The sequence below is a fragment of the Suncus etruscus genome, chromosome 6 (genome assembly GCF_024139225.1).
Source record: "Suncus etruscus isolate mSunEtr1 chromosome 6, mSunEtr1.pri.cur, whole genome shotgun sequence".
Classification (NCBI taxonomy): Eukaryota; Metazoa; Chordata; class Mammalia; order Eulipotyphla; family Soricidae; genus Suncus; species Suncus etruscus.
The window spans coordinates 21904261-21932136 of NC_064853.1; the positions used below are offsets into that span (position 1 = coordinate 21904261).

Below are 27876 nucleotides of genomic sequence, written 5' to 3' on the forward strand. Positions count from 1 at the left end.
ACCTGTTCCCCCTTATTTTGCTTTTGTTTTTGTTTGTTTCTTTTAATTTTCTTTATATCTTCTAGATAGGGGCTCCTGCCTTTTACATAGAACCTTTGGTCTTGAATTATTTTGCTCTGCATCAGATAGAGAAAAGAGAGAGGGGAAGTGGATGGGACCCAGAGACAAGTGGTCTCAGGAGCATTGAGTTAAAAAAAAAAAGTCAGATCTAAATATCCAAGCCATAGTCAATGACAATATAATTAAGAGACCCCTTCTCCCTCTCCCTCTCCTTCTTACTCCTTTCTCTCTCCCTTTCCCTCTCTTCTCCCTCTCTCCCCTCCTCCCTCCCCCTCCCCCTTTCCTTCTCACTCCTTTCTCCTTTTCCTCTCTCCCTCTCCCTCCTTCTCTCCCTCTCCTTGTCCTCTCTCTCCCTCTTTCCCTCTCCCTCTTTCCCTCCTCCTCTCCCTCCCTCTCGCTCTCACTCCTTTCTCTCTTCTTTCCCTCTCTCCCTCCCTCTCTCTCCTTTCTGCTTCCCCCCTCTCCCTCTCTCCCTTTTTCTTTTCTCTTTCCTTTTCTCTCCCTCTCCCTCTTACTCTTTTCTCTCTCCCTCTCTCTCCCCTCCCCCCTCGCTTTCTCCCTCTCCCCCCACACCCTCTCTCTCTCTTTCTCATCTCTCTCATCCCAGTGGCCCAAATACTACAAATTCAAAAAAGAGAAAAAAAGAATCAAGAGATCCAAACTATAAGGTCCAAGATGGACCTGTTACACTAGTAGTTCAGGGGGCTAAGGGGGAAGTATGAGATGCATGCTGGGAACTCTGGTGGAGGGAGGTCAACACTGGTGGTGGGAATGGCCCTAATTCACTGTCACTATATGCCAGAAGTATAACTGTGGAAGACTTATAATTCACAATAATCTCAATACAATTAAAAAATAATAAATTAAAAGACATTCTATGTTTATGAATTGAAAGACTCATACAGTACAAATGTTAATTATCCACAACCTGATATATAGGTTAAATATAATTCCTTGGTTGAATAAATCTCATAAAATCCCATAAAAATGGCTTATAAATATAGATAAGATTATTCTTTTAGTGTGTATGAAATAGCAAAGGAACTGAAATAACTTAAAGCAATTGTAAAAATGTAGCAATCCTCTTCAATATCATTAAAGCAAGTCATATGCTGTTTCCTTTCAAGTTATATAGTTCTATATATAAGTATAAGAAGCAAGTATATCTTCATAAAACTGAAGGTGAAGACTAGAAAAATGTGAGTGATATCAGGCTATCTATATTCAAGAATTACTGCTTGGAGTTCAAAGCTATAATCATATTTTTATGGCTATACCACTCTGATCTTACCACTTTAAAAATCATTTGTTTGTTTTTAGCTTTTGGTCCATTCCCGGTGACGCTTAGAGGTTACTCCTGTCTATGTGATCAGAAATCGCTACTAGCTTGGGGGACCATATGGGATGCCTGGGGATAGAACCACGGTCCATCCTAGGTCAGCTGCGTGCAAGGCAAACACCCTACCACTGCGCCAATGGCCCCTCATCTTAGGAATTTTAATCTGGGTAGAGACACCTAAAACTAAACAGAAAATTAGAATTCAGAATAAAGACCTACATAAATAGGCAACTTCTTCTTTACAAAGCAGTAAAGCAATTCTTTAGAGGAAATGGATTGGAACAATTATATATATATATATATATATATATATAGGTTAAAAATAAATAACTAAACAAACTTCAACCCCAGTCTCACTTCTTAGCTCAAAGGAAATTTTTTTTTTTTTTGCTACTCGCCAAGGATGAGAAAATATAAATGATTCCTTCCTGGAAGAAAGAGATGAGAAATAGGTGGTTGACTTTGCTCTTGGATGAATCTATCCCTTGAACAGTGCCAAGAAAATGAATCCTGGGGCAAGAGCAGTGGCACAAGCGGTAGGGCATCTGCCTTGCACGTGCTAGCCTAGGACTGACTGCAGTTCTATCCCCAGCGTCCCATATGGTTCCCCAAGCCAGGAGCAATTTCTGATCACATAGCCAGGAGTAACCCCTGAGCATCACCCGGTATGGCCCAAAAACCAAAAAAAAAAAAAAAGAAAGAAAAGAAAAGAAAAGAAAATGAATCCTGTCCCTCAATGTACATTTCTCAGTTGAGGTAGCTTTCTGAGACTTTGCCTATTTTCAAGGGGGCAGGGTGGTGGTGAAATAAAATTTAGACTCTTCTAGCTCTTCTAAAACCATGCACTTCGGAAGTGTTTCCCTGGTGCAAGGGTTTTCCTGTGACTTAAAGACTCTTGAAACTAATTTCCAGCAAAGATATATTCATGTTGCTGGATACTATGCCATTTCGAGGAATGATTCTTTGGCAGAATCAAGTTTAAAAGCCAATTCTTCATGGCATGACCTTAAATGAGTATTTCTCTTACTCTGGATAAAATCCCTCAGTAAACTTGAAATGATGAAGTTGGAAATGAAGTGAAATCAAGCATTTAAACATTTAACAGTGCATGCTAACCCTACATCAGGGGTTTGCGGCCCTCTGTACAACATTTTGTGGCCCGCAGCCGGCCTTCAAATATCGCAGTATTCGCGATTATTCACTTACCGAATAATTGCAATAAAAATCACATTAGTAAGAAAAAAAATTACATTAAACACTCGCATACCCCGAGCAGTTCCGTTCGGGGTATGCAAATGTTTAATGCAATTTTTTTTCTTACTAATACGATATTTTATTGCGAATATTCGGTAAGCAAAATCCCTTATGCGGCCCTGCCTCACCCTGACTTTGCCTCCTGTGTCTCCCAGGTAAATTGAGTTTGAGACCCCTGCTCTACATGTTAAAAAAAATGTATTTTGTTATTGTTTTTATAACAGTATCTCACCACCTAGTGGAAAGGAGCTGAAAAGAAGTTTTTAAGAATACAGGGAGCCAGGACTGAAAAAGAGCTAGGGCTATAAAGAAGGGCTGTGTTATGGTAAAACCAGCAAGAAGGGGGCAGAGGAACATCTTGTTGTGTTTGTCCTTTTTCTCTCAGCTCAGTTAAAACTGTTGGTGCAGAAAGGATTCTCTAAGTGGAAAGTGAGTCAAGGTTCCAGTTCTATGGCTTGCATCATCCTTTCTTGCTCCCTTTCTGATCATCTGTGGAACAGTTTTTTATATTTTATATTCCTAATTCGAGAACAAGTTTTGATGGTAGAAATATTACCAAGGCTTTATTCCATTTTTTTTGAATAGCTATGTCAAATTAGTAATACCTTATTGACTAAGGGTATTCAGTAGTTTGGCAAGTCTCTAAGCCTTGGTTTCATCACTTTTAAGATCTAATATCTCCTCTTCTACACAGGCAGTGAGGAAAAGCCAAAAGATAACAATGTGTTCATTTTGTTTGTTTTTGTTTTGGGGTCACACCCAGCAGTGCTCAGGGGTTACTCCTGGCTCTCCGCTCAGAAATCGCTCCTGACAGGCTCGGGGGACCATATGGGATGCCAGGATTCAAACCACCATCCTTCTGCATGCAAGGCAAATGCCTTACTTCCATGCTGTCTCTCTGGCTCCAATTTGTTAATTGTTTTTACAACCCCCCCCAATTTGTTCATTGTTTAAAAAACTAGAGTGGTAAGTAAAGCAGCAGTGGGAGATCTCAGATCATTTTAAGTTGGAAAAGAAACACACACTTGGAATGCAAATGAGACAAAAATGTGTTATAAGCAGATTTTTAATAAATTGATTATTCGATGTAGATTTTTTGTTTATAGCTTTTTTGTTTGCAACTCTCCCAGAAGGGCTCAGATCTTACTTTTGGCTCTGTGTTCAAAAGACACTTCTAAAAGGGTTCAGGCGACTATATATGGTGCCAAGGATAATCTTGGGTTGATTGTGCAAGGCTAGTACCTTACCTGCTGTGCTTATCTCTATATGTAAGGCAAGCTCCAACCATCTTTGCTGTCACTCCAGCCCCTCACACTAGTTTAAAAAGCAAATAAGAATTAAATACAATGCTTGGGTTCAACATGGATATATTTAAAAGTGTATTATTGCTTAAGATACTGCATTACCTTTGACACTGTTGCTTTGCTACATTTGATTACTTAGCTGGTGTCATTTCCTTCTATCTTCTCATCAACCCTATTAGGTACATAGCAATAGACCATTTTTTTCTTAGAAGAGCAAATGAGGCTCAAAGAAATGAAGTTACTATAACCCTGTCACAGGTGGGAAGTGGTAGAAATGGCCTCTGAACCCAAATTTCCTGCCACTGTTTGTGTGAGTTAATCATTAAAGTTGCCATGATGTCATTCACATCATGAAACAGTTAGCAATTCATCTCCTTTTCAAGTTGTATTTAAAGAAATGAAATGCTTTCTTTGAAGGATGAAACAGAATTTATTTTATTGAACTGAGATTTGGGTTTTTGCTGGACTTGTCCCCCTTTCTCCTTCCTTTTGAGTTTGCTTATGCTTGCTAAGTTAATTTTCAGGGTTTTTTCTTAAGCATGAACTATGTATCTGTTTACCAAAAAAACCGAAAAGGAAAAAATGTTTCTGTTGTTTGCATTGACTTCATCTTTTATGCTGGAAATCCCCACTGAAATAAAATCCATCCTGGTCAGTGATCTGAGAATTTCCCAAACCAACTGGACAAAGTTTTCTGGGGGATCAATGTTTCAAAGGTTGAGAATCCTGCATGTTAGGACCTTACATATTGCTACAGTCCTGGGTCTGGTGAAGAATGGGTGGAAATAATTTTTTCTTGTTTATTTTAGCAACTTATGAAGTTGAGCTTCCAGAACTCCAAAAGGTATCTCTGCTCTTATTTATCAGATTTATAACTAATGCAAGCATGTTGCATCCAATCTAAAGCTGCTTCTTTGGAGAAAAAAAACAAGAGCTAGGATTTGGTTGTGTCTAAAATTCTCTACACCCAACAACTGAAATTCTGAGACATGCTGTCTTAAAATTAAATATGAAATGAGAGAACGCAGAACTCTTTCTGGCCTTTCCTGCTCCCCGCCCCCAACACCGGTTAACCTGTTTTGACTGTCCTTCTGGAGATAGATGCCTTGGTATAAGTCAAATTGGTGTATGTTGTGTTTTCTTTCAAGACCACAATCAGACCATTCCTGGCTGGATTTCTGGGCTCATGGGGTTTCAGCTCCAGATGCCCCTGAAGTGAAAGCCATGAAACAATTCAAACAGGACCCTGCAGAGTAGCTGCTGGCCTGCAGAGCTCCTTTTGGCCTTGGACTCCTGAACCTCCATGTTCTTATCTGCAAAGTAACAGGCCTATATTTGTGGCTGCTGGGAGAATGCAGATGAGGTTTGCTGTGAACAGTTTTCTTGAAAGCTGTGCTTCTTGTTGCTGTCCGTGACTATAGCACAAGGGATTTGGGGGTGGAGGGTGTCCATGCAGACAGGAAGTCCATATGCTGGTAGCCTGCATCAGGAGGCTGTGCAGTAGTTGATAGTGATAACAAAGAACAGGTGAATGTTTCACTGGATGGTCAGGAGAAAGAGAGTGACTCAGTCATTAAACTTTTAGCAAGCTCCAAGTTTGCTACAACCTCCTATGGTCACAGTGCCCTGAAATATCTCCCCTTTCTTCCAGTGAGTCTCCTCACATCTTTCTACTTTGGTTTTTTTTTTTTTTGGGGGGGGGGTATTTTGACCACACCTGGCAGTGTTAAGGGATACTAACTCAAGAATCAGTTTGGATAGTACTTGGGGAACTATACAGTTCAAAGTAGGGAGGGTATTTTAAAGTGGGACCCCTATATGCACCTTAATCCCTTTTCCTTATTCTGGTCCATGTACTTTGGTTACACTTACTGAAAAAATTGTTTTTCTCTGAATATACTTTAGAAAACTCAGAGTGATTATTATTCTTATTTATAAGAATGGAAATATTCTAGTACAATGCTTCACTTGAAGCCAAAGAGATAAGTACTGGGATTAAGGAAGTTGCCTTGAATGAAACTGACCTAGTTTGATCCCCCATATCATAGTTGGTACCCCAAACACTTATCCAGAGAACTCCCAAGCACAGAACCAGGAGTAGCATCCAACTGTAAAAAACCTTGTCCTTCCCACCCTCCCCTCAAAAAAACAAAAACTGATCTAGAAATATCAGGAAAATGTCAAACTTTCCTTTCTGTGTAAACTTTTTTAAAAAACTGCTTTATCCCATGTAATATCAAAACACATTTAAGTGTTTTTAATTTTTAAAACCTTTTGCCCTCAAACGGAAATGACATTATTAAGCATGGAGGGTAGACTCAGATCTAAGTCCCAGATCTCAGCCTTTGGTGACTTGAACCCACAAGGGTTGCAGCAGGCCCAGTTACTCAAAGCTATTCAGCCCTTTAGGTGCTCAGAGTTCACTGCCTCCTCCCATACTACCAGGGGACTTTTTCTTAGAGTCATTCTCACTTTTATGACCATTTTCATTTTTTGCCACTACCAATATCTGGCCAGGAAGGATTTTCCACTTACATACCATTTCCTCACTATGCACAGTTACTTGAAAATAGAGCAGAATTGAATCCCCCAGTTACCTAGCAGTTAGTTCACCACTGCTTCCATCCCACAGATTCTATATTGCTTTCTAGAGGTGAAAAATGACACAGAGACACCAATATGGCCCATCTTATAGTCCTACCAGTGCTGCTGGGCTTTGTTCTAAAGTTCTGTGGGAAACCAGACTCAATAATCTGTAGGGAAGCCTGCTGGGCTCCAGTAAGGAAGATGAGTGCTGAGGTCTGCATTTGTCCAGTGTTTTGAACACTGGACAGTGTTCTTGCCTAAATTCTGACTCATAAACAGTCCCAGAAATGTGACTAATACATGAATGCAGGTGAACAAGACATGAGTATAATGGAAGCTGATCTAAATCTGGATTATGTGAGAGCTGGTATTTGCTTAGCAAGACACAGGTACAAGACTGGGAAATTCCCCCACTTGACTTGAATTGGTTGGTGGAAATATGGCGCAAAGACCACACATTCATATTTCTTCAGATGATTTAAAAATCCTCTATTGTACAGATGCCTTTCTGAAGAGACATTCAGAGAGCAATTCCTTTCTCAGTTCAATTATGCACTGCCTCTGGCATGCCTCCACTTCAGAAATGCTGCTTCTGTTCAAATCTGAGGCTAACTTTCTGTTGTTAACTTCTTGTCACCTTTACTCTCCCTGGAGACCCTCCCTGCTTCCTTTTAGTTTCATTTGTAAAGATCAGATCCCCAACCATAAAGGCTTTAGCTTGGGTGAAAGGATGGAAATCACCTTTATTTTTTCTTCTTTCCCTTTCAGCCTTGGAAAAGTTCTCTCCATGATGAACTTAGGTGAGTTTTAGCTTCAAAAAGAAAAGGCATTTATTTCTCTTACCACTAAACCTCTTATGTTGGAGCTGGTTTTGCTTGGTGGGTCAGCAGGTTTCCACTTCAACTATGGAAGGTTCCTTTGCAGTGGAGGTGATTGGGTTCTCTGAATGACCATATACTGCCTTCTCATTCTAACCCAACTGACTCACTCAGTAAATACTCTAAAGTCCTCAGCATGCATAACCATCTGCCACTGAAGCTGGGTAGCACAGACTATCTAACCATGACCCCATGACCCTCGAGACCTCTGGCATTAGCACTCAAATTATAATACCACATGGCACTGGATGATCACAAGTTCTCAAAAGCCCAGTTTCTGGGACTAGAGAGAGAGAATGCAGCAGATGGGGCATTTGCCTTGCATGCAGCCAACTCAAGTTTAATCCCTGGCATCCTATATGGTTTCCTGAGCCCTGCTAAAAGTGATTCCTGAATGCAGAGCCAGAAATCTGAGTGCAAAACCAAGTGTGGCTCTCAAAACAAAACAACACAACCCTATAGCTCCTAAAAGCCTTGTTGTTCTGTTCATTTACTTCGTCAACTCAGCCCCGTGTAGTAAACTTCTCTGCCTACCAAATGTCCCCTCCTCAAAGAAGTCTTACTTGATTTTTATGAGCCCCGTTACCTTATGGTACTCATATGAATAACATACTTATTTACATGTATATAATTGTAGGCCATGTTTGTTAATTTATGGTTCCTTTGTCCTCTCTTCTTGTCAATGAGTTCCTTGTGGGTAGGGCCCTTCCATCCTCATTCTTGATCTTTGTGGCACCTCTTGTATTTTCTAAGCCAAGAACAGGCCTTGCTCTCAGTGCTCAAATCTGCCTCCCTCCATCACCGAGGAACTAGCATAATCTGAATACAAGTGCAAAGTAGTGGGTGAAGGACATAATGATAGAACTCTTCACCACACAGTTCTCTTTCTAATGATTCAAGAGCCAGCTTGCTCTATGGCTACCTGTTCTCCTTTTCTTTGAGGACCTCCTTTTCTCTACCTTCCCAATGCATGGTTGTAGCATGATCCAGTCTACTCTAAAGCAGAATCAGGTGCTCTAGTGACCCTAGCATTCTTTCCAATGAACAAGCCAAGCATTCTTCCCATGGTTGTTGGACTATTCCTTGCCCTCAGTACCCTACTCATTCCCTACATTCCTCCACTGAAGCTGATGTCTACCAATAGATACTTTCCAGCCCTCATTTCACCATCAGGCCCCAATTGAGCCTCACTCTTTGCTTTGTGCATTATCCAGCATGAGCACTGAAGAAATCCATGCTAAACTCAATAGCTTAGTTCACTGGCTTTTAGGAATCTGACAAGGAGTTCACAAAGAATCTTAAAAGATATTTTTAGGAGGGAAATTGGCACTTGGGCTTTGAAATGGGATTGACAGAAAAATTAAGAAGTTGACTTTATCTCTCTGCCCTCATCTTTTCTAAAAGAAATGGGATTTACCTCTGTTTGAAGTTATTTTTCCATTTATATAATTTAGGCCTGAGAGGTTCTACAAAGCTTTTCATATTCACTTTTACTTTTTAGTCCTCAACATGAAGATATAGATGAAAGAATGAAAGAAAAGGCATCACATGAATTGGAATCTCAAAAAATGGAAAAGGACTCACATTTCAGCTACTTTTCCAAGGTATCTGTGTTCTTGGGTTCTGGGTCAAGTCGTATAGTTTAGGCTTGTGGCAGAATCCATTGGTGGGGTGATATTTTATTGGGGTAAAGCACACAGTTCTCCGGAAAGCATCAGAAGATGCAGTAGGTGTTGGGCATTTGAATAGAGAAATCAGTGAGCCATAGCGGCCAGCTGTACACTCATCTTGTGATCTCCAGAGCAAGATAGGAATTAGTATAAGTCCAGCAGGTTCCCAGGAACCAAATGTAAAGAGATTATCACTCAGGCCTACCCTGTGGTAATCCTGGGGTATGAGTCTCCTTGAATTCTGTGACTTGTACCTTACTGAGAAGAAAAACTGTCTCTGAATTTAGTCACTTAACTCCCTAACTAGCATCTTCACTCCCTCCTGACTGGATCTTGATTGTGATGATAAAATAATGTTCATGAAAAGGCTTTGTAAGCCCTTAGCTACCATAAAAAGGACATGTACTGCTGCTTTTATTAACAGTAAACATTGTGTCCAGTGACACTATCTCCTTTCAAACTTTGTGGCAGAGATTTAAAACAATAAATATTCCTATTGTACAAGCACTGTTCAGAATGTTCCAGATAGCCAGTGGAGGTGTGTGTATTTGATTATAGATGGTAGCAGTGCCATCTGCAGGCCTGAGAAACATGAGGCCTGAACTAGTCTGAAGACAAAGGCCAATCTAGACCAGGTGAACAGTTTATAGATTATCAGCGAGCATTGTATGAATGACAAGAAACAGGGTCAGGGATACTACATCATGAATCAAGACCAGGGGCAGAGGCAAGTGTATGTAGTAAGGCTGGAAGCCAGGGCAAAGATGAACAGCAATCTACAAGAATATAGGGATGGACTCTTTCTCAATGTTGGCTAGTAGACAAGAGCCAGAAACAAAGTCAGACTACTGCCAAAGGACCAAAGTCCTGGAGAAGATTTGGGTGTATTTGAGTTTTGGAAATGGTTAGAGGTTTACTTAGAAGATATGCAGTCAAAGAGGTAGGTTGTTATCTAGGCAGTGCTCTTTAGGGTCAATATAAGTAAGTACTCAACAGAAATATGAACTTGAGATTCAAACTAGCATTAGGGAATATTACTCAGAGCAGTGCTCAGCTCTGCTTCACCAGTGGCCTTTACATTGATAAGAACATGAACTTCCTTCCTTTTTATTCTTTCCCACTTAAATTTGTTCTTGGCCATGTGACTTCCTCTTGTTTTTCCCTATTGGCCCAGATCCCATCAAAAGCTTAGGAGTATCCAAGCCCTTTGGTTCATAATGACTTTTTACATTTTTCAAGTCCCTTGGAATATGTTCTCATAGTGAACCCATATGCTAAGTTGTGTGTGTCAAGACTTCTCCTATCACCCTGTGATCATTAGAAAGCACTTAGTGGCCAGAAGTGTTTGGGTTCCAGCATCTCTTTCTTGCTAATGTCTTTGGCTCTTTTGGAAATGTAGCTCCAATTGGGATTCTTCTCTGCCATGATTGTGAGGACCAGCCCACACTCCTGTCCTGCATGCAAGGCCCTTCCTATATGGAATCCACATGTCTTATATTTCAGTTCATCTCCAATTCTCCTACCTTTTTCCTCTCCACAAGCCCCTCAATCTTCTCTCATTAACCTCTGTGCTACTCTAGGGGAATACTTCCTCTCTCCTTTGCCTTTGCTCATGCTCAGTATCAGATTATCTTTTACCTCAATCAACCTTTTATCCCCTGTTATAAAACTTCCCTTCTGAATTAATTTTCAACCTCATCCTTTAGTCAAAAGGATTGACTCACCTCTTGTCTCTATGTCAGTAAACTGTGAAAAGCACTACACTGTATTGGAAAATACCATACTCTACACATGTTTTTAGCTCCAGAGTTTTACATAGTGTCTCATCTATAGCATTGGACAAAATCTGGAGTTAGGAAGCATGGAGAGATGAACAGACCAGTCATGGTGGAATTGTGGCATATCAGCTAAATTGAACATAGCATCCTTTAGTGGTCATGAACCTGAGGCTTGATTTCACATCCTACCCTGGCAGTACATGAGTTGTAGAGAAGAGGCCAGTTACTTAGTCTTTCTGAACTTTTTGTCAAGAAAACTAATGCTGTTGTCCTGGTGGAGCAACATGACGATGCAGCAAACTGGTGTTTGCATGCCTGTGTTGCCTCTTGGGACTTGGCTGGGGGTCAAGTATTCACTGACCATTCAGAGCTGACCTGAATGTGTGATATGAGTCCCAATAAAACTCAGCCTAGTAAGCAGTGATAAGCAAAACATTGTAATCGTGAGGAATAACTGAATGTAGAAGAGAGTGACACTGAACAGCTAAGTTAAAGTCCTACAAAATTCTCTCTGTGGTATATTTAGGTAGGTGCATGGGGCAAAATGCATGTGACTCAAGTCCACAGAAGTCAGAGGAACAAGCCTGATGAAAAGCAGGATGCTAAAACTGAAACGATTATCCCAAAGACCATCACTGAGGATCCCCAGCTAGCCAGGCAACCTGAAGGCCACTGTAAGTTGTTTATTTCTGGGTCTCTTTATCATTATTTTTTAATTTTTATTTTAGTTCCTGGGTCACACCTGGATATATTCAATGCTTATTTTTGGCTCTTTGCTCAAGGGTTATTCCTGGTAGTGCTCAGGGCACTAGATATGGTGCCAAGGCTTTATACCAGAGTCAGCCATCCATGTTCAAGGAAAAACCTTTATGTCTATCCCCCAACCCCATAATATCTCTATGGCCCCAAACATTATCATTTTAGAGATATGTACATTTTAGAGATATGTCCAAGATTTTAATTTATTTTATGAAAATTTTAGACATCTGTTACATACCCAACTAACCTGACCTAGTGAAATGTTAGCAATAGAAAAAGCATTGGAGTTAGAAGCAGAAGACCTGAATGCAAATCTCAATTTGAATTCAAGTGAGCTGTGGGATAAATTGGTTCATATTCCTGAATTTTTATTTCCTAATGTGTAAAAGGGATTATAAGAGAAAGCACACAAACGATGTGCATGTTATATAATAGATACTCAAAAAATATTCTTTCCTGCTGTGATCACATTATTGGAATTGAGATGTGTGTGAGTTTTTTTTTTAATAAACTCAAATGATGGACAGGCAGGCAGATGATTGAATAGATTGACTATGTTTAGGCTGCATTTTACATATGTAGCATATTTGACAAAGGACTTATAGAATAGATATTTCTTTTATAAATATCCTTGTATCTAAAAAACAAAAATATATAAATTCAAAAAATTAAAACTATATATTAGAAAAGGCACTTTGCTGAAAAGGGAGACCAAAACACAAATGCTCTATGAGAAGCTGTTCAGGGCATATGGACCCTCCACAGCAATAGCATCACAGGCCCATCAAAATGGCTAAAATCGAAAGAACAAAAACAACACATGCTAGTGAAGATGTGCAGTGACTCAAACTCCCCAAGTTCTGGGACTGTAAATTGGGACAACCACTTTGGGAAACTCTGGCAACTATAAAAAAGAGGCATATGTGCATCCCCCTGCCCTAGCAATTGCATGTCTCTTCTTGCCCCAGCGAAAAGCATGTTTCAATTCATAGACACAGACAGCCTTCAGAGCAGAACTTTTGAGAACAGCCTCAAACTGAGAGCTGTCCAAATCAAAAGTTGAATGCTAGAGTATATTCACACAAGGGAATGATTCTGGAAATGAACAGATTGCCACAATAGGCAACAATAGAGATAGATTTCTCTGAGAGCATCATATGGAAATGGAACTCCAAAGAGCACAGCCTGAATGAGTCCACTGATAGCTCAAAAGCAAGCAGGCATTACCTTCAATATGGAAAGACAGTAGTTGCCCGTATGGGAGTGATAGTGACTATACAAGCACATAAGATGAGTTTTTGGGACACATGGCACTGCTGTTTTTTTCAGTGTACAACCCACAAAATGCTCAATTTGGGATAGTCACTGACTAGTCTTCTGATGCATGTACTTTAAAATTGCAAACATAGTGGGTAACTGTTGTGAAACATGGTACAGCCACTTTTTAAAGGAATGGTAAAAAGAAAATAAATAAAGGAAAGACAAGAGCATTGAACATCAATTACCAAAATGATGGGGGTGGGGAGGATAAAGCAAATACATAATATGGAATAAGGCCAATTAAAATTCTAAAAAGTAGTCATCACTGAACATGTAACACACAAATCTCTCTAGTTAGAGGCAATATCCATTCAGCATTACTAAATATTGGAGTGCCTTTTTTGCACTCAACCTTGTTATAGATATTTAAGATATTGAAGTAAACAAAACACAGTAATTTCTATCCAGAGGGAACATCATCTATAAACAAATCACTGCCCACTAGGTATGATGGTAGTTAGTGTTATGGGGATAAATAATAAAATAAAGAATGAGAATTAGGGAACTGGATAGAGATAGTGGAGCTACAACATATGACTATTCATAATTGAGCTCCAATGAGTAGATAGAGTAAGAATGCCCTAGAAAGAAGAAAAGGGGGTATCAGATCATGAGGGAGTATCCATTACAGGTGTTAACAGATGAACAAACAGGTCCCATGGCTAGCCTTACAGGTGATGGGTTAGAGTGAGAAAAAGATGCCAGAAGATGGAGGGAGCTGCTGCAGGCCACTGCAAGGTCAGCACACTTAGATATATCCAAAATCAAGGGAAGGTTTAGAGCATGAGAGCAACATGACATGACATATATTTTGTAGAATCCATCATCCTAACAGTTGTCTTGAACAAAGAATGTGAAAGACCCAGGCAAACTTTGCAGGATGACATCGATGAAGAGTGATGGTAGCCTGCAGATCAGGGCACTAGGGTAGAGAAACTGAGATGGGTCTGGATTCAGAATTGAATCTAAAAGTTGAGCTAGCAGATGGCTGTGGATGGGAGGTGGGATATGAGGCAGACTGGAGTCAAGGAGAGTGTCAAGGTTTGAGATCTGTGTCCCTGAAATGATGGTGTTGCTGCTTTTTATTGAGATGGGTAGACTTCAGGCCGAGTAAATATGTGATGAGAAATCAGTGAGAGTAGTTAGGAATAGAATGTTTAGACAACCGGATGGAAGTGCTGCAAAGTCTGAGGGCGTCTCTGGAATTCATGAGAGGCCTAAATTAGAGATGGAAATGGGGAAGTTGTCTGAGTATTTAAACTGAAGCCTACATTTTTACATTTTTACATTTGCCTCAGCCAACAGAATGTTTGAAGGGAAGAAAAAAAATGGGCCTGAACTAGGAATGAAGCAACTGTGTGGAACATCTTTGTTTTGTGCTGGGAAAATGTACTGAAAATTCTTGAAGAAAAAAGCAGATTCAGTGTCTCCAAGAGTTCACATTTATAGAAATGTTTGTGGCCTACCTGTTCACTGACCTTTTAGTCAAAGGATGTCATATAGTCACTTGGTTTGATAAAACACACCTCAATTTGGTCTCTCCTTTCTTGAATATATTACTTCTGATTTTGAGTTTACATCTAAAAATGGTTCTGAATCACTCATACTTTAAATCTCAATCTTTGCCAACAGAAAAACAGATGGTAGCTGTATGGTTTTGAAAAGAGGTGGCTCTGTGGCTGGAGCCAGCCCTTGAATTTCACAGGCTCTAGTTGCTTGTGAAAACAATCCCACTACATTTTCAACCTGGAGTGCTCTTTTGGGGGTAATCCTATCATTGATGAATAATAAATACATCTACTCTGGATCCTGAAGCTATTTTGTTTGAGATTATTGGAAGAACCATTAGAGAGGGGGAAAAAAATGAAAAGAGGAAGGAAGGTCAGGTATAGTACTTACCTGTCAAATGCATGAGTTGCAAGCATGAGACATGGGTTTGATTCTCAACACCTGACACACTAAGAGGAGTTGCCAGTACACTACATACCTAGAACTCATAATAAAGATACATTACAGAAGGAGCTGGAGAGATAGCATAGCAGTAGGGCGTTTGCCTTGCACGCAACCAATTCAGGACAGATGGTGGTTCAAATCCCAGCATTCCTATATGAATCCCCCATGCCTGCCAGGAGTGATTTCTGAGTGCAGATCCAGGAGTAACCCCTGAGTACTGTGGGTGTGGCCAAAAAATAAAAACAAACAAACAAGAAACATTATTGGAACCAGAGAAATAGCACAGTGGTAGGTTGTTTGCCTTGCACATGACTGACCTGGGAAGGACCTGGGTTTGATTCCCAGCATTCAACATGACCCCCCAAGCCTGGTAGGAGTGATTCTGAGAACAGATCCAGGAGTAATCCCCATCCCCCAAGCACTGCCAGGTGTGGCCCCAAAAATTAAATAAGTAAATTTAAAAAAATACATTATTAATCCTAAAAGGTGGTATGGTCTTCATCTCAACTTCAAAGTTGCTATAATAAGGTGATATTGCGATTGCAGCCTTGAGAAGGTTTGCTCAAAGCTCAGAGATGCTATGATCATAAACCAATTTTAGCACCTTCAGTTGGCCATGTCCAAATCTTGCTGCATTCTCAGTGACATGAATGTGTTTAGAAATATAATTTATGGGCCCGGAGAGATAGCACAGCTGTGTTTGCCTTGCAAGCAGCCGATCCAGGACCTAAGGTGGTTGGTTCGAATCCTGGTGTCCCATATGGACAGGAGCTATTTCTGAGCAGACAGCCAGGAGTAACCCCTGAGCACCGCTGGGTGTGGCCCAAAAACCAAAAAATATATATATATATAATTTATGATCTGGTCCTCAAGTGAGTTTTCTATTCTTTTCCTTCCAGGTGGGTATGTGGAGGCCTTGGAGGTGAGGTGTGAAACTCCAAGCCAAGAGTTTGTTAGGACAAAATCCATGTCGGAGAATACGTATGATGATGTAGAAAGCCCCAGCAAAAAGGGGTAAGTCCATTGCTAGTCCTTGAGCAATGTAGTGAGACTTTCAAAGAATGTAATGACTTCACAGGTCAATGGACTTTGTATCTTTTCTTTCTCACAGACAAAAGCTTGACTTGTCTCATACATCTGCTTCAGATAGTGGTAAGTATAAGGGACATTTCTGTATACTGTCAGTAGAAGACTGAGAGGTTAGTGCATTCTCTTATTTATAGACATTCTAAAAAACATGAATTTGGTAGGATAAGCTAAGGAGGTATTCCTAAGCTTTGCTGATAAATGCATTTAGAATCATAGAGGTAAAGATGATCATACTAGAGTTTTGTCACACACAACACAAAAAAAAAAACAATAACTTGTGTTATAGAGGAAAGGAACATCAATCCCACAAGCTGTAGAAGGCCCTGAAATCATGGAGTCTGGTCTTAGTGAATGGAAGAATAGATACATTTGCTTCTTGTCAGTGGCCCTCAACCCATCTTCCTACACTATTTGTTCCTCAAATTATATTATATTCAGAAAGGTTCCCTGCCCTTGAATTATAAAAAAAATTTTTTTTTGGTTTTTGGGTCACACCCAGCAGTGCTCAGGGGTTACTCCTGACTCTACACTCAGAAATCGCTCCTGGCAGGCTCGGGGGACCATATGGAATGCCGGGATTCAAACCACTGTCCTGCATGCAAGGCAAAAGCCTTACCTCCATGCTATCTCTCCAACCCCATAAAACATTTTTAAACTTTAAACATTTTCATGGTTTCCCAATGCAATTAAGGGGGTGGGGCATTAGGTTTTAGGGACATATTTGTCATTGCTCAGAAGCTATTCTTAGCTCTGTGCTCAAATACTACCCCTTGGGCATGTTCTAGGGAACATACATAGTGGTGGTAACTATTTGAACCAGGGCTAGTGGGATGCAAGTCAAAAATCTTGAATCCTTTTCACTAATATCTAGTGCCAGCTTCCCAATATTTGGGGGGGGGTTTATACCTGGCAGCGCTCAGGGGTTACTCCTGGGTCTATGCTCAGAAATCGCTCCTGGCAGGTTCGGGGACCACCGTTTTTCTGTGTCTAAGGCAAATGCCTTACCGCTATGCTATCTCTCTGGCCCCCCAATACTTTTAAGAGTGGCCTTACCATGCCTTGAGGGTGAGAGATTTGCCCTCTCTTCCTCTCAACTCTTCACACTTTCCTCAACCTTTGAGAGAAGTCCTGCTGACCTTTAAGCTTGTCTGACTCCCATGCAGAGGCTGATATGGCTGCTTCCTCTTCTAAAGGTTTTCACCATTCAATGCCCCTGGTCTAGAGGAATTAGTCTTTCTTACAAACTCAATCATTGTTCCCTCCAGGAAAATTCTCTTTATTGTGACATCTCCCAATACCAATGCTCTCTCTCTCTAGTCTTCATAGCACTTGTCATCCACTCTTGTCATTTTCTAGTCCTTTGAGTCTTTAATGAAACTGCCTTCTCTTCTAGTTTTCTACCATCTCAAGCATTACCTTTCCCTTACCTTTTAGCATAATAATAGCATAATAATATGAAATACTCTAAGCCATCTTTGAGGTGTCCAGAAATAATACAGAGATAAAATGCTTGCCATGCACACTGCCAATTCTGCTTTGATACCCAACACTACTATACATGACACCCCCTCAGCCTAACCAGGACTGAACCCTGAGCACAAAGCTAGAAATAATTCCTGAGCACCACTGGTTGTGACCCCAAACAAAACATATATAACAATTAAAAAATTTAAATGTGGGGCTGGGGAGATATCATGGAGGTAAGGCGTTTGATAGGTTTAATAGGAGGTAAGGTGGTTTGAATCCCGGCATCCCATATGGTCCCCCAAGCCTGGCAGGAGCAATTTCTGAGTGTAGAGCCAGGAGCAACCCCTGAGTGCTGCTGGATGTGACCCAAAAACAAAACAAAAAAATTTAAAGTATTGCCAAATCAACTAATTAAAAAAAACAGTAGAGGAAAAACAGTGGATTTTTTTTTATATTTCTTTAAATGGCAGAATCTTAGAGAAGCAACTTTGAATATCACTCAGCCTGATATTCTCATTTAAAGAAGGAAATTAGGGCAAAGATAGATGATTCTCTAAACCCTTTTTTATATGGGTCAAGTTTGGAACTTGAAAATGTTCTGTTACTGGGATAGACTCAGAATATAATTATGCATATTAAACGTCTTTCTTGGGGTAGTAGGTAAAAGCCATGCTACAAAAGGAAAGATCACTCAAGAATACATCATTCTTTATTATTTTCTCAGAATCTGACACCATGTGTTTTATATGTATCAGACCCCAATTACATGTGTATTAAATATACAAAGGGGATGCATTCAAGGAGAAAGGGACCTATTGATAAGCCATTATTTTTTTGTTTCAGTTATACCCAGCAGTGCTAAGAAATACCTCCTGGTTCTGTGCTCAGGAATCACTCCTGGCAGGGTTTGGTGAACCTAATTTGTTGATGGGGATCAAACCCAAGTTGGTCATATGCAAAACAAGCACCCTACCTGCTCAACTATCACTCTGGTCCATAACATTTTTTAAAATAAAAGTAGAATATAAAAAATATGCTTATAAGAGAAATAATACAGTAAATAATACACTTGCCTTGCACTTTGTTGACCCCAGTTCAATCCCTGGTACCACATATGATACAGCTCACCCTTCCAGGAATGATCCCAGAGCATAGAAGCAAAAGTAAATCCAAGAGTTTCTAGGTATAGTCTGAAAACCAAATATATGTTTTATGTTTCAATAAAAGCTACATAAAAATGAAAGTACTTGGGATTAAATAGGTACTAAATAATACCATTCTTACAATGTATAATTATCTTTTATTTCAGAAGAAAATGGTGGAGAAATGTATGAAGCTGTCTACAAAACAAAAAGCAACTACCCCAAAATAGAGTGAGTTTTGCTCTTTCTAGGCTCTGTAGCTAATGGGATTTCCTTGTTGTTTAGAAGAAAAGAGAGTTTAGAAAGAACCCCCTTTTCACCTCACTTCCATCTTTGTGGGGGTGTTTAAAGAGTAGAAATAAACTTGCAATACTGTAGTATTAAAAAGAAGAATGCTTATAGATGTATTCATATGCATTTAATCTTTTTTTTAAATATTTTTTCTTTATTTAAACATCTTGATTACAAATATGATTGTGATTAGGTTTCAGTCATGTAAAGAACACCCCCCTTCATCAGTGCAACATTCCCACCAGCAATGTCCCAAATCTCCCTCCATCCAATCCCACCCCTACCTGTACTCTGGACAGGCTTTCCAGTTCTCTCATTCATTCACATGGTTATGGTAGTTCTCAATGTAGTTAGTTCTATAACTGCACTCACCACTCTTTGTGGTGAGCTTCAAAAAGTGAGCTGGAAGTTCCAGCCCTCCTCTCATTGTCTCTGAGGATTGTTGCAAAAATGACTTTTATTTTTCTTAAAACCCATAGATGAGTGAGACTATTCTGTGCCTCTCTCTCTCCCTCTGACTTATTTCACTCAGCATGATAGATTCCATATACATCCATGTATAGGAAATTTTCATGACTTCATCTCTCCTGATGGCTACATAATATTCCATTGTGTATATGTACCACAGTTTCTTTAGCCATTCGTCTGTTGAAGGGCATCTTGGTTGTTTCCAGAGCCTGGCTATTGTGAATAGTGCTGCAATAAATATAGGTGTGGGGAAGGGGTTTTTGTATTGTATTTTTGTGTTCTTAGGATATATCCTTAGGAGTGGAATAGCTGGGTCGAATGGGAGCTCAATTTCCAGATTTTGGAGGAATCTCCATATCATTTTCCATACAGGTTGGACTAAACGGCATTCCCACCAGCACATTTAATCTTAAATCACATTTTTTTGAAAACATATCTCTCAAAATAAGGTTTCTCTATGATGTTCAAGAAAAGTATTGAGAAAGAAGGGAGTATTAATAAAAACTTGTTTCAACTTTATAATTGTTTTTCCAGAAGGAAATGAATGATTGCAACTTACCTGTACCTTTACAAGTAATATAATTCCTATTTCTTTGGGATTGAGACTTAATGTTTAAGATTCAGTGTTACCAAGACTAGTAATATTTGTAAGGGACAGAGAGATAGTATAGGAATTAAGGCATTTGCCTTGGGGCCGGAGAGATAGTACAGTGGTAGTGTGTTTGCCTTGCATGCATCCGATCCCGTACTGAAAGTGGTTCAAATCTCTGCATCCCATATGGTCCCCCATACCTGCCAGGAGCAATTTCTGAGTGAAGAGCCAGAAGCCACTCCTAAGTGTTACTGCCAGGTGTGACTCAACACCCCCCCCCCACAAAAAAAAAAAAAAGAGAGAAAAAAAGGCATTTGCCTTGCATGTGGCAAACCATAGTTTGATCTCTGGCCCTGCATATGGTTCCTGAGTACCATCAGGAAAGGCCCCTATGCACCATCAAGTGTGGCTCAAAGGCCATCACTATCTCCCCCCAAAAAGGTAAATACTAATTTGGAGGTAAAAAGATTGTTTTGCTTGTAATTCTTTTCATGCTACTATATGTTTTCAAAACATTGCCTTCCTGGCCATTCATTGCATGGCTTTGTAGTGCTCTGAAAAAAAAAAATATTGTGAAAATTAAAAAAAAAATGTTATATACTGTGCTCTACTAAGTCTCTTATTTTTTCAAAGTAAAATACTTTTATGTAAGGAAATATGAGAGACAGAGAATACAAGATACAAAAGAGAGTGAAAGAGAACAAAAGAGAAAGTGAGAGGGAGAGACTAGAAAAAGTCTAGAAGCTGGGATGATGTGGTTGAACTTCTAACTTCTATTCTTGGGGTGAATAAGGCACCCCATTAATAAAGGGGCTTTCAGGACTATATACCTGGTGGTGCCTAAGGGCCATGAAATGCCAGGATCAAACTGGGGGTTTTAAATATGCAAGAAAGGTGCCCCGAGTTATCTTCCAAGCACTTAGAAGAATTTTAAGTAACCTAGCAGGAAGTGTGGTATTTTCATTTACATGGTTTTATTATCAGTTACATGAATTTCAGGAGTTAGGATTTTCTGTCTCTACTATAGTTTGCAAATATGTCCTTGGACATCTCCAAAAGGAAGACATTGCTCCATAAGCTTTGCAAAACAGAGTCCATTTGGCATAAAGTTTAACTTGAAATATAATTCCCTTCACAGTTGGCTGGAAAGTGCTACTTTATATTGAGATCTAACAAAAGGAAGCTTAGACTGTGATTAGATTTGCCTGGCCTCAAACAGGGTATATGTGGAAAATGGGACTAAATTCTCATTCATTTCACTGAGGTCACCTTTATCTCGGATCCTTTCAAATTATATCCTCCAATTTCTCTTAGTTTAGATGGAAAAGAAGCACTGAAAAGATTGCAAAGATTCTTTAAGAAAGTAAAGACACCCAAATCCAAAGGAAACATGAAGTAAGTCCTTTCACTTTCTCTTTCCAGGGAAGGGTCAGCAGCAATCTGTGACATTCTTCATGGGATTTCAGAAACTAGAGCCAACAACACTGATTATCACTCTATTTCCTTCTAGATAAAGATAAAATTCTAAAGTATAATAACATATAACTTCTATATTTTAAGATATAAAATTCTAATGTATAGTAACTCATAGATAAAGAGAAAATTCTAATGTTTCTATTTTAAAAAATGATGAGAAAACGTTATAAAACTGGGCAAAAAGAATCTTAAACCAAGGGCAGGAAGGAAACTTCCCCCCTTATACTTGGCATCCATTCTAGTTGCTGTCACTGCTAGGCTATTTATTATCACCTTTTATGCTCTTAGCACCATAATGTTCAGTGATTTTTTGTGTACACTTCCAACATCTAATTTGCCTTTGTAGAGAAATTCTGATGATTTATCACCAATTTGGTGATTTATTTACACATGCTATCACTCGGTGGTTCAAATATTAAAAACCTTGGGCCTGGAAAGCCCCTGCCACAATTATCAGGCATCATTATGAGTGTTTGGGAAGGGAACAAATCAACCATCAACAGAAAGGAAGGTGACCTGGATTTAGGATCCCTCCCTTTTTTTATCTCTGCTTTTTATTCCTTGTGTATTCAGAGGCAGATTGCTTCCTTTTTAGACCCGTAGGGCCCAGTTTTTCCTTTTGCATACAATTGAGGGGAAACTGCAAACCCTAGAGATAGGTCTGTTTTATAGAAGATACTGACTGGTCAAAATGGTTTGCTTAGGGTTATTATATATGTTGGCACATTGTGATTCTGTGTTGAAGTTCATTCCAGTTATGGCACATCAAAGTGAAGTTGTTTGTTGGAGCTGGATCTGAAAGATACCTCTTCCCCAAATATGACTGTTGAAATCCTAGTTATAGAAGAGGAAGATTAGTTCTAGAAGTCGGAAACCCAAGCACAGCCATTAGCCATAGTGTATTAGATGCTTCTCTCTCTCTTCCTCTCTCACTCTCTCTCTCTCACACACACATACTTATATACATATACAGACACACTACACATATTCACATACACACAGAATATTGCCAGACTACTACAACCCTTAAAAATCTGATACAGGGCCAGAGAGATAGCATGGAGGCGTTGGTTTGCCTTTCATGCAGGTCATTGCTTCAAATCCGGCATTCCATATGGTTCCCCGAGCCTGTCAGGAGTGACTTCTGAGCTTGGAGCCAGGAGTAACCCCTGAGCACTGCCAGGTGTGACCCCCCCAAAAAAAATCTGATACAGCTGAGACTGCTGATATTTTTCTATATAAGCCTGATTTTCTTAGCACTCTTCCACAACTCCTTATGACTTAGAATAGACATCTAATCCCTTCTCTAGGCAAGTAACTACCTTGTTGGTGACTTTGCCTGCTGTGTCTCAATCCATCTTTCACTGAAATGTATCCTCACCACTCTCACCCATACACTCTTCACTCTGATCCTGGCATGGAATTATGTGCCTCCTGACTTTAACCATGGAGTTCTGGGACTAGAATGTACCTACCTTCTTCCAACCTTCTTTCAATATCAAAGTTCTAATTTTTCCTTAATACTGACCAAATATTATTCTTTGAGGAACACCTTTCTGAATCTCTGTGCCCAGTTATGATCTATCCTCTGCAGACCCATAATAGATTGTGCCTAGCTTATAAGTTTTTCCTAGCTTGATATAAACTGGCTTAAATATCTCCACAGACAGGGAATAATACAAGCAGAAGGTCATCTTCTCACCATGATCTAATTTCTCATCTTGAATTTTATTTTATTGACATTTTGGAAGGTTAGGAGGCAGGCATAGGAGCCTGTGAACAGAAGTGGGGTGTGGGGGACAAGGTTGTTGAGATCAGAAAGGAGATCTAGGGAGTTATTTGGGATAAAGAAATGCCCCTTTAAAAGGTTAGTGAAGGGGCTGGAGAGATAGCACAGTGGTAAGGAGTTTGCTTTAGATGCAGAAGGACGGTGGTTCAAATCCTGGCATCCCATATGGTCCCCTGAATCACCAGGAGCGATTTCTGACCATAGAGCCAGGAGTAACCCCTGAGTGCTGCCGGGTGTGACTCAAAAACAAAAATAAATAAATAAATAAATAAATAAATAAATAAATAAATAAAAGGTTAGTGTATGTACTTGAGTTCATGTCATCCCATATTTGCCATAAGCATGTGTTATTTGAGCTAACTTCTGTTGGCCATGGCTTTTCTCCTTAACCCATTTGTGTCTTGTTTTCCATCGACAAACAGCTCATTGTCTATCTCGATGCCTGACTTAGGTAAGTGGTATTTGCTTATTGTTGGCACAGAACTACTCAAGGGATTTTCAGGAGGTAGTAAAAATATGTAAGTCACTTGTCCTGAATTGTACATCTCATGATAAACTAATACATCAAAGTCAAAGATGGCATTTTACACAGCTAGATGACTTGAGGCAAGATGAGTCAAAGTCAACTACAGCGTGAATCAAATGCCTTCTCTCTACCAGGATGCCACAGAACTAGATGTTATCCTACATCCCAGTATTAGAGATCGAAGATTTGTACTCCTGCACTCTCTGATTGCCAGACTTGTGCATTTTACATTATAACACTGTCTGCTGGGGTACAAGACAGCCAGATCACAGTAATTAAAACAGAGTTGAACATGATCGTGTTGCAGTACACGTACTAATTGAACCAAGTAAGGATTATTGGAACAGTGTTTGCTTTGCTATAAAAACAAAGGTGCACAGAATTAACACAGTGCCTGACAGTCTGATCTCATTAAAAGTATAGCCCATTGAATATTATTACAAAAGAGAACCCTATCATTTGTTTGTTGTCTTTTGTCTGTGAGATTTAGCCAGAGCTGGCTACTTGAATTTCATTCTGAACTGACAATTCAAAGATATATACATATATAATAAAAATCAAAATAGAATATACATATATACACATATATTCTCCATAAATAATGCTTGCTGAATTAAATAATGTAAGATTTATATAAACCTACCCCTTTCTATTGCTTTTCTTTCCTACAAACAAAACCACAGAACTCGATTAATAGCTCCACTTCTTAAATAGAGGGGGAAACAAGGGAGGGTACCAGGACCAAACAGATATATGATCACTAATAGTAAGCCAGACAAAGTGGGGTCCACCTACTCTAGCAGCTCGGGGGGGTGATGGTGGGGTATATGGGTTGCAGAAAGGGAACTGGGATGGGGGGGAGGACAAATTTGGTGATGAGTATTCCCCTGATTCAATGTTAATATGTACCTAATATACTACTGTGAAAGATATGTAAGCCATTATGATCAAAATAAAAATTTAAAAAAATTATATGAACCTAGGGGCCAGAGTGTTAGCGCAAGCAGTAGGGTGCTTACTTTGCATGTGATAACCTAGGAAGGACCACGGTTCAAATCCCCAGGGCATCCCATATGGTCCCCCAAACCCAGAGCAATTTCTGAGCGCATAGCCAGGAGTAACCCCTGAGCATCACTGGGTGTGACCCAAGAATCAAAAAAAAAAATGTTTCATATAAACCTAGTAAAATCACAACTCTCCTAAAATATTCTTGTTATATATAAAAAATTATTTTAAATCAGTATAGAAGGTCCAGAGTGATAACGGAGTAGGTTCTTGTCATGCACATAGACTACCTGGCTTTGATACCCCAGCACCACATATAGTCCCCTAAGAACCACCAGGAGTGAGCCTGAATGTATAGGCAGGATCAGCCCTTAGTACTGCCAGGTGTGGCCCCCAAACAAATAAAAAACATGTATTGAATTTACCTATATAAAAATGTATTATTAATTGAATAATGATTATAAATAATTATGCTGTAAGGTCTCAAAAACTTGTTCAAGTGGTGACTCACCTAAACATAATAAATTTTAATATAATCACTAAAGAATATGAAAATGCTAAATGAAAATGTCTAATTATGATTATCTACTAAATTCAAATTTATGCAAGATCATAAAAGTGCAGGTGCCAGTAGTTCAAAATAAAAAGTCAGGTGAGACAAATCAGCACTAATGCTCTATTAAACTAGTTTTTTATTGGAAATTAAGCTCCCTTTTACTTATTCTAACATTCTAACAATTTTTTCCAGTAAAATGATGGTAACCTAATTTAAAAAAATCTTTTCAGCAACTTGTTTTCTGAAAAGCAGCAGAAATCAAATTGATATAAAAATATGTATTTCAAATGCACAGACATATTTTTTTGTTTTTTTTGGGCCACACCCGTTTGATGCTCAAGGTTACTCCTGGCTAAGCACTCAGAAATTGCCCCTGGCTTGGGGGGACCATATGGGACGCTGGGGGATTGAACCGCGGTCCTTCCTTGGCTAGCGCTTGCAAGGCAGACACCTTACTTCTAGCGCCATCTCACCAGCCCCCAGACATTTATTTTTTAATCTTTCAGTTGAATATCTTTTCTAAAGGGAAATCTCTGTATTCTTGGATCCTTCCATCCTATCTGTATTCTAAGATCAGATTTAGTAGAACAAACTTGAGATTGTACCCTGTAATTAGGTTACTATGTATAATTTGAAAAGCCAGAGATTGTGTAAACCGTACCTAACAATGGACTGTTTTGATCCTCTTAATCCTAGAAATCAGAACTCAGGACTCAGAGTCAGTTATTATCTATGATGATGTGGACATAAATGAAAAAGAGTTAAAGTAAGTCACTTTTTTGTCTATCATGCCTGCTGATATTTAACCTTTTTCCAGATGGCTTGTGAAATAACAAACTGTGAAAAAAGATATCATGCTTTTTAAAAAAATGTTTGATAGTTTATTTAAACATCCTGATTTACAAAGTTTTTCTTAATATAATTGCTTCAGGTATTCAGTGTTCCATACTAATCCCACCACCAGTGTGACCTTCCCTCCACCACTGTCCTTTTTCTTCACCCCAAGCCCAATGACTTCCCCTTTAGTAGGCACAGAATAGTTTATATTTATATTACTTGTTAAAACATCTCACAATGACATCATTGTTAAAATATCTCACAATGACATCATTAAAGTCATTGTCTGGAGGATTTATTAAACTATTAGGTACTATTGAGTCTTCTGTGTTTTGTTTTGTTGTTCACTGAACTTAGTGGACTTCTGTGTAATTTTCTCATCTAATTTGCTGTGCTTCTACTGGACTTCTGTGTGATTTTGCCATCTAATTTACTGTGCTTCTACCATGCAATCAGTACTGTGAAATTTGGAGATGTTGCAGCCATTCACTCCAGAACCTGTGTACCTGGGTTGATTCATCAGCTTGGTGTCTCTGAGTTTAGTCCTGGAGTTGAGTGTTTATATGTGAGACACAGTCAATTGTGGGTGAACTGTTTGGCCTTTAAACAGAGCCAAGACTAGACTAGATCCCGTGCTGAGAAGTCTCCAGGGCTCTAGGCCCAGAGACTAGGCCTACGCCCTGGCTTCTTTCAAAGAAATCATTCTTAAACTTCATGTTCCTATCTAGCAACTTGTTCTCCATCCTTTACTCTCAGCTAAAGGACTAAAGAAAAAGTTCTCCTCTGTGACACTTTAATTCCCATTTTCAAACTCAACTAATTTATTTTCCTATCATACAGGTGAACTTATTGTTGCTAAGGTCACTAACAACATTTTGGTTTGGGGACTGGAGAGACAATAACAGCAGATATAATACTTGCTTTACAAGTAGCTGGCCTGGGCTTGATTCCTGGCACACTATATGGTCCCCTGAACCTGCCAAGAGTGATCCCTAAGCACAGAGTCAGGAGTAAGTCCTGAGTACCACCATATGTGGCCCAAACACAAGTAAATAAATAACTTCTTGTTAAATCCTGTAGATGTTTTTATTTTTGGGGGGGGGGGAGGCACACCCGGTGGTGCTCAGGGGGTTACTCCTGGCTGTCTGCTCAGAAATAGCTCCTGGCAGGTAAAGGGGACCATATGAGACACCGGGATTCGAACCAACAACCTTTGGTCCTGGATCGGCTGCTTGCAAGGCAAATGCCACTGTGCTATCTCTCTGGGCCCTGTTTTTATTCTTTACCTAACTTGGCTTCTCTACAGAAATATTTTCAAATATTGACTATACCATATCCCATAGGAAAAAATAAAACAACTTTTTCTCTGGTTTTCACGTAGCCACAATTTTTTGGTTCTGTATGAGGCCACTGGTGATGCTCAGGGATCACTCCTAGAATTGTTCTGTAAAACCATATGGGGTTCCAGGAATTAACTTGTCATGTCAGCTACTTGCAAAGCAAGCTCTTTATCTACTATCCTCTGTCTCTGATGTTGTCATTATTTCTTATATCTCATCTTTGAATATTGCTCCTTGTCTATGTGTGTTTCTAATTCTAGATTAATCTCTTTCAGTCTAATGCCAGTCAACTTCAGGGTCTCTTTGTATTTAGGACAAGGCTTTTTTTTTTCCCCATTTTACCCATATTTTGCTGGGCCTATGCAAACAACAACAATTGCCATGTTCACACCATTAT

At 39.5% G+C, this 27876-nt stretch overlaps 1 protein-coding gene across 1 annotated transcript in view; it reads left to right on the plus strand.

Annotated features, from left to right (window-relative positions):
- The window catches only part of FYB2 (FYN binding protein 2), an 85579-nt gene that overhangs the window by 41018 nt on the left and 16685 nt on the right, over positions 1 to 27876 (plus strand). The window contains 9 exon segments of the mRNA XM_049775465.1: positions 6854 to 6932; positions 8923 to 9025; positions 11396 to 11543; positions 15801 to 15915; positions 16013 to 16053; positions 18767 to 18830; positions 21265 to 21345; positions 23638 to 23666; positions 25999 to 26068. Of these exon segments, the coding sequence (XP_049631422.1) occupies positions 6854 to 6932; positions 8923 to 9025; positions 11396 to 11543; positions 15801 to 15915; positions 16013 to 16053; positions 18767 to 18830; positions 21265 to 21345; positions 23638 to 23666; positions 25999 to 26068 (730 nt within the window).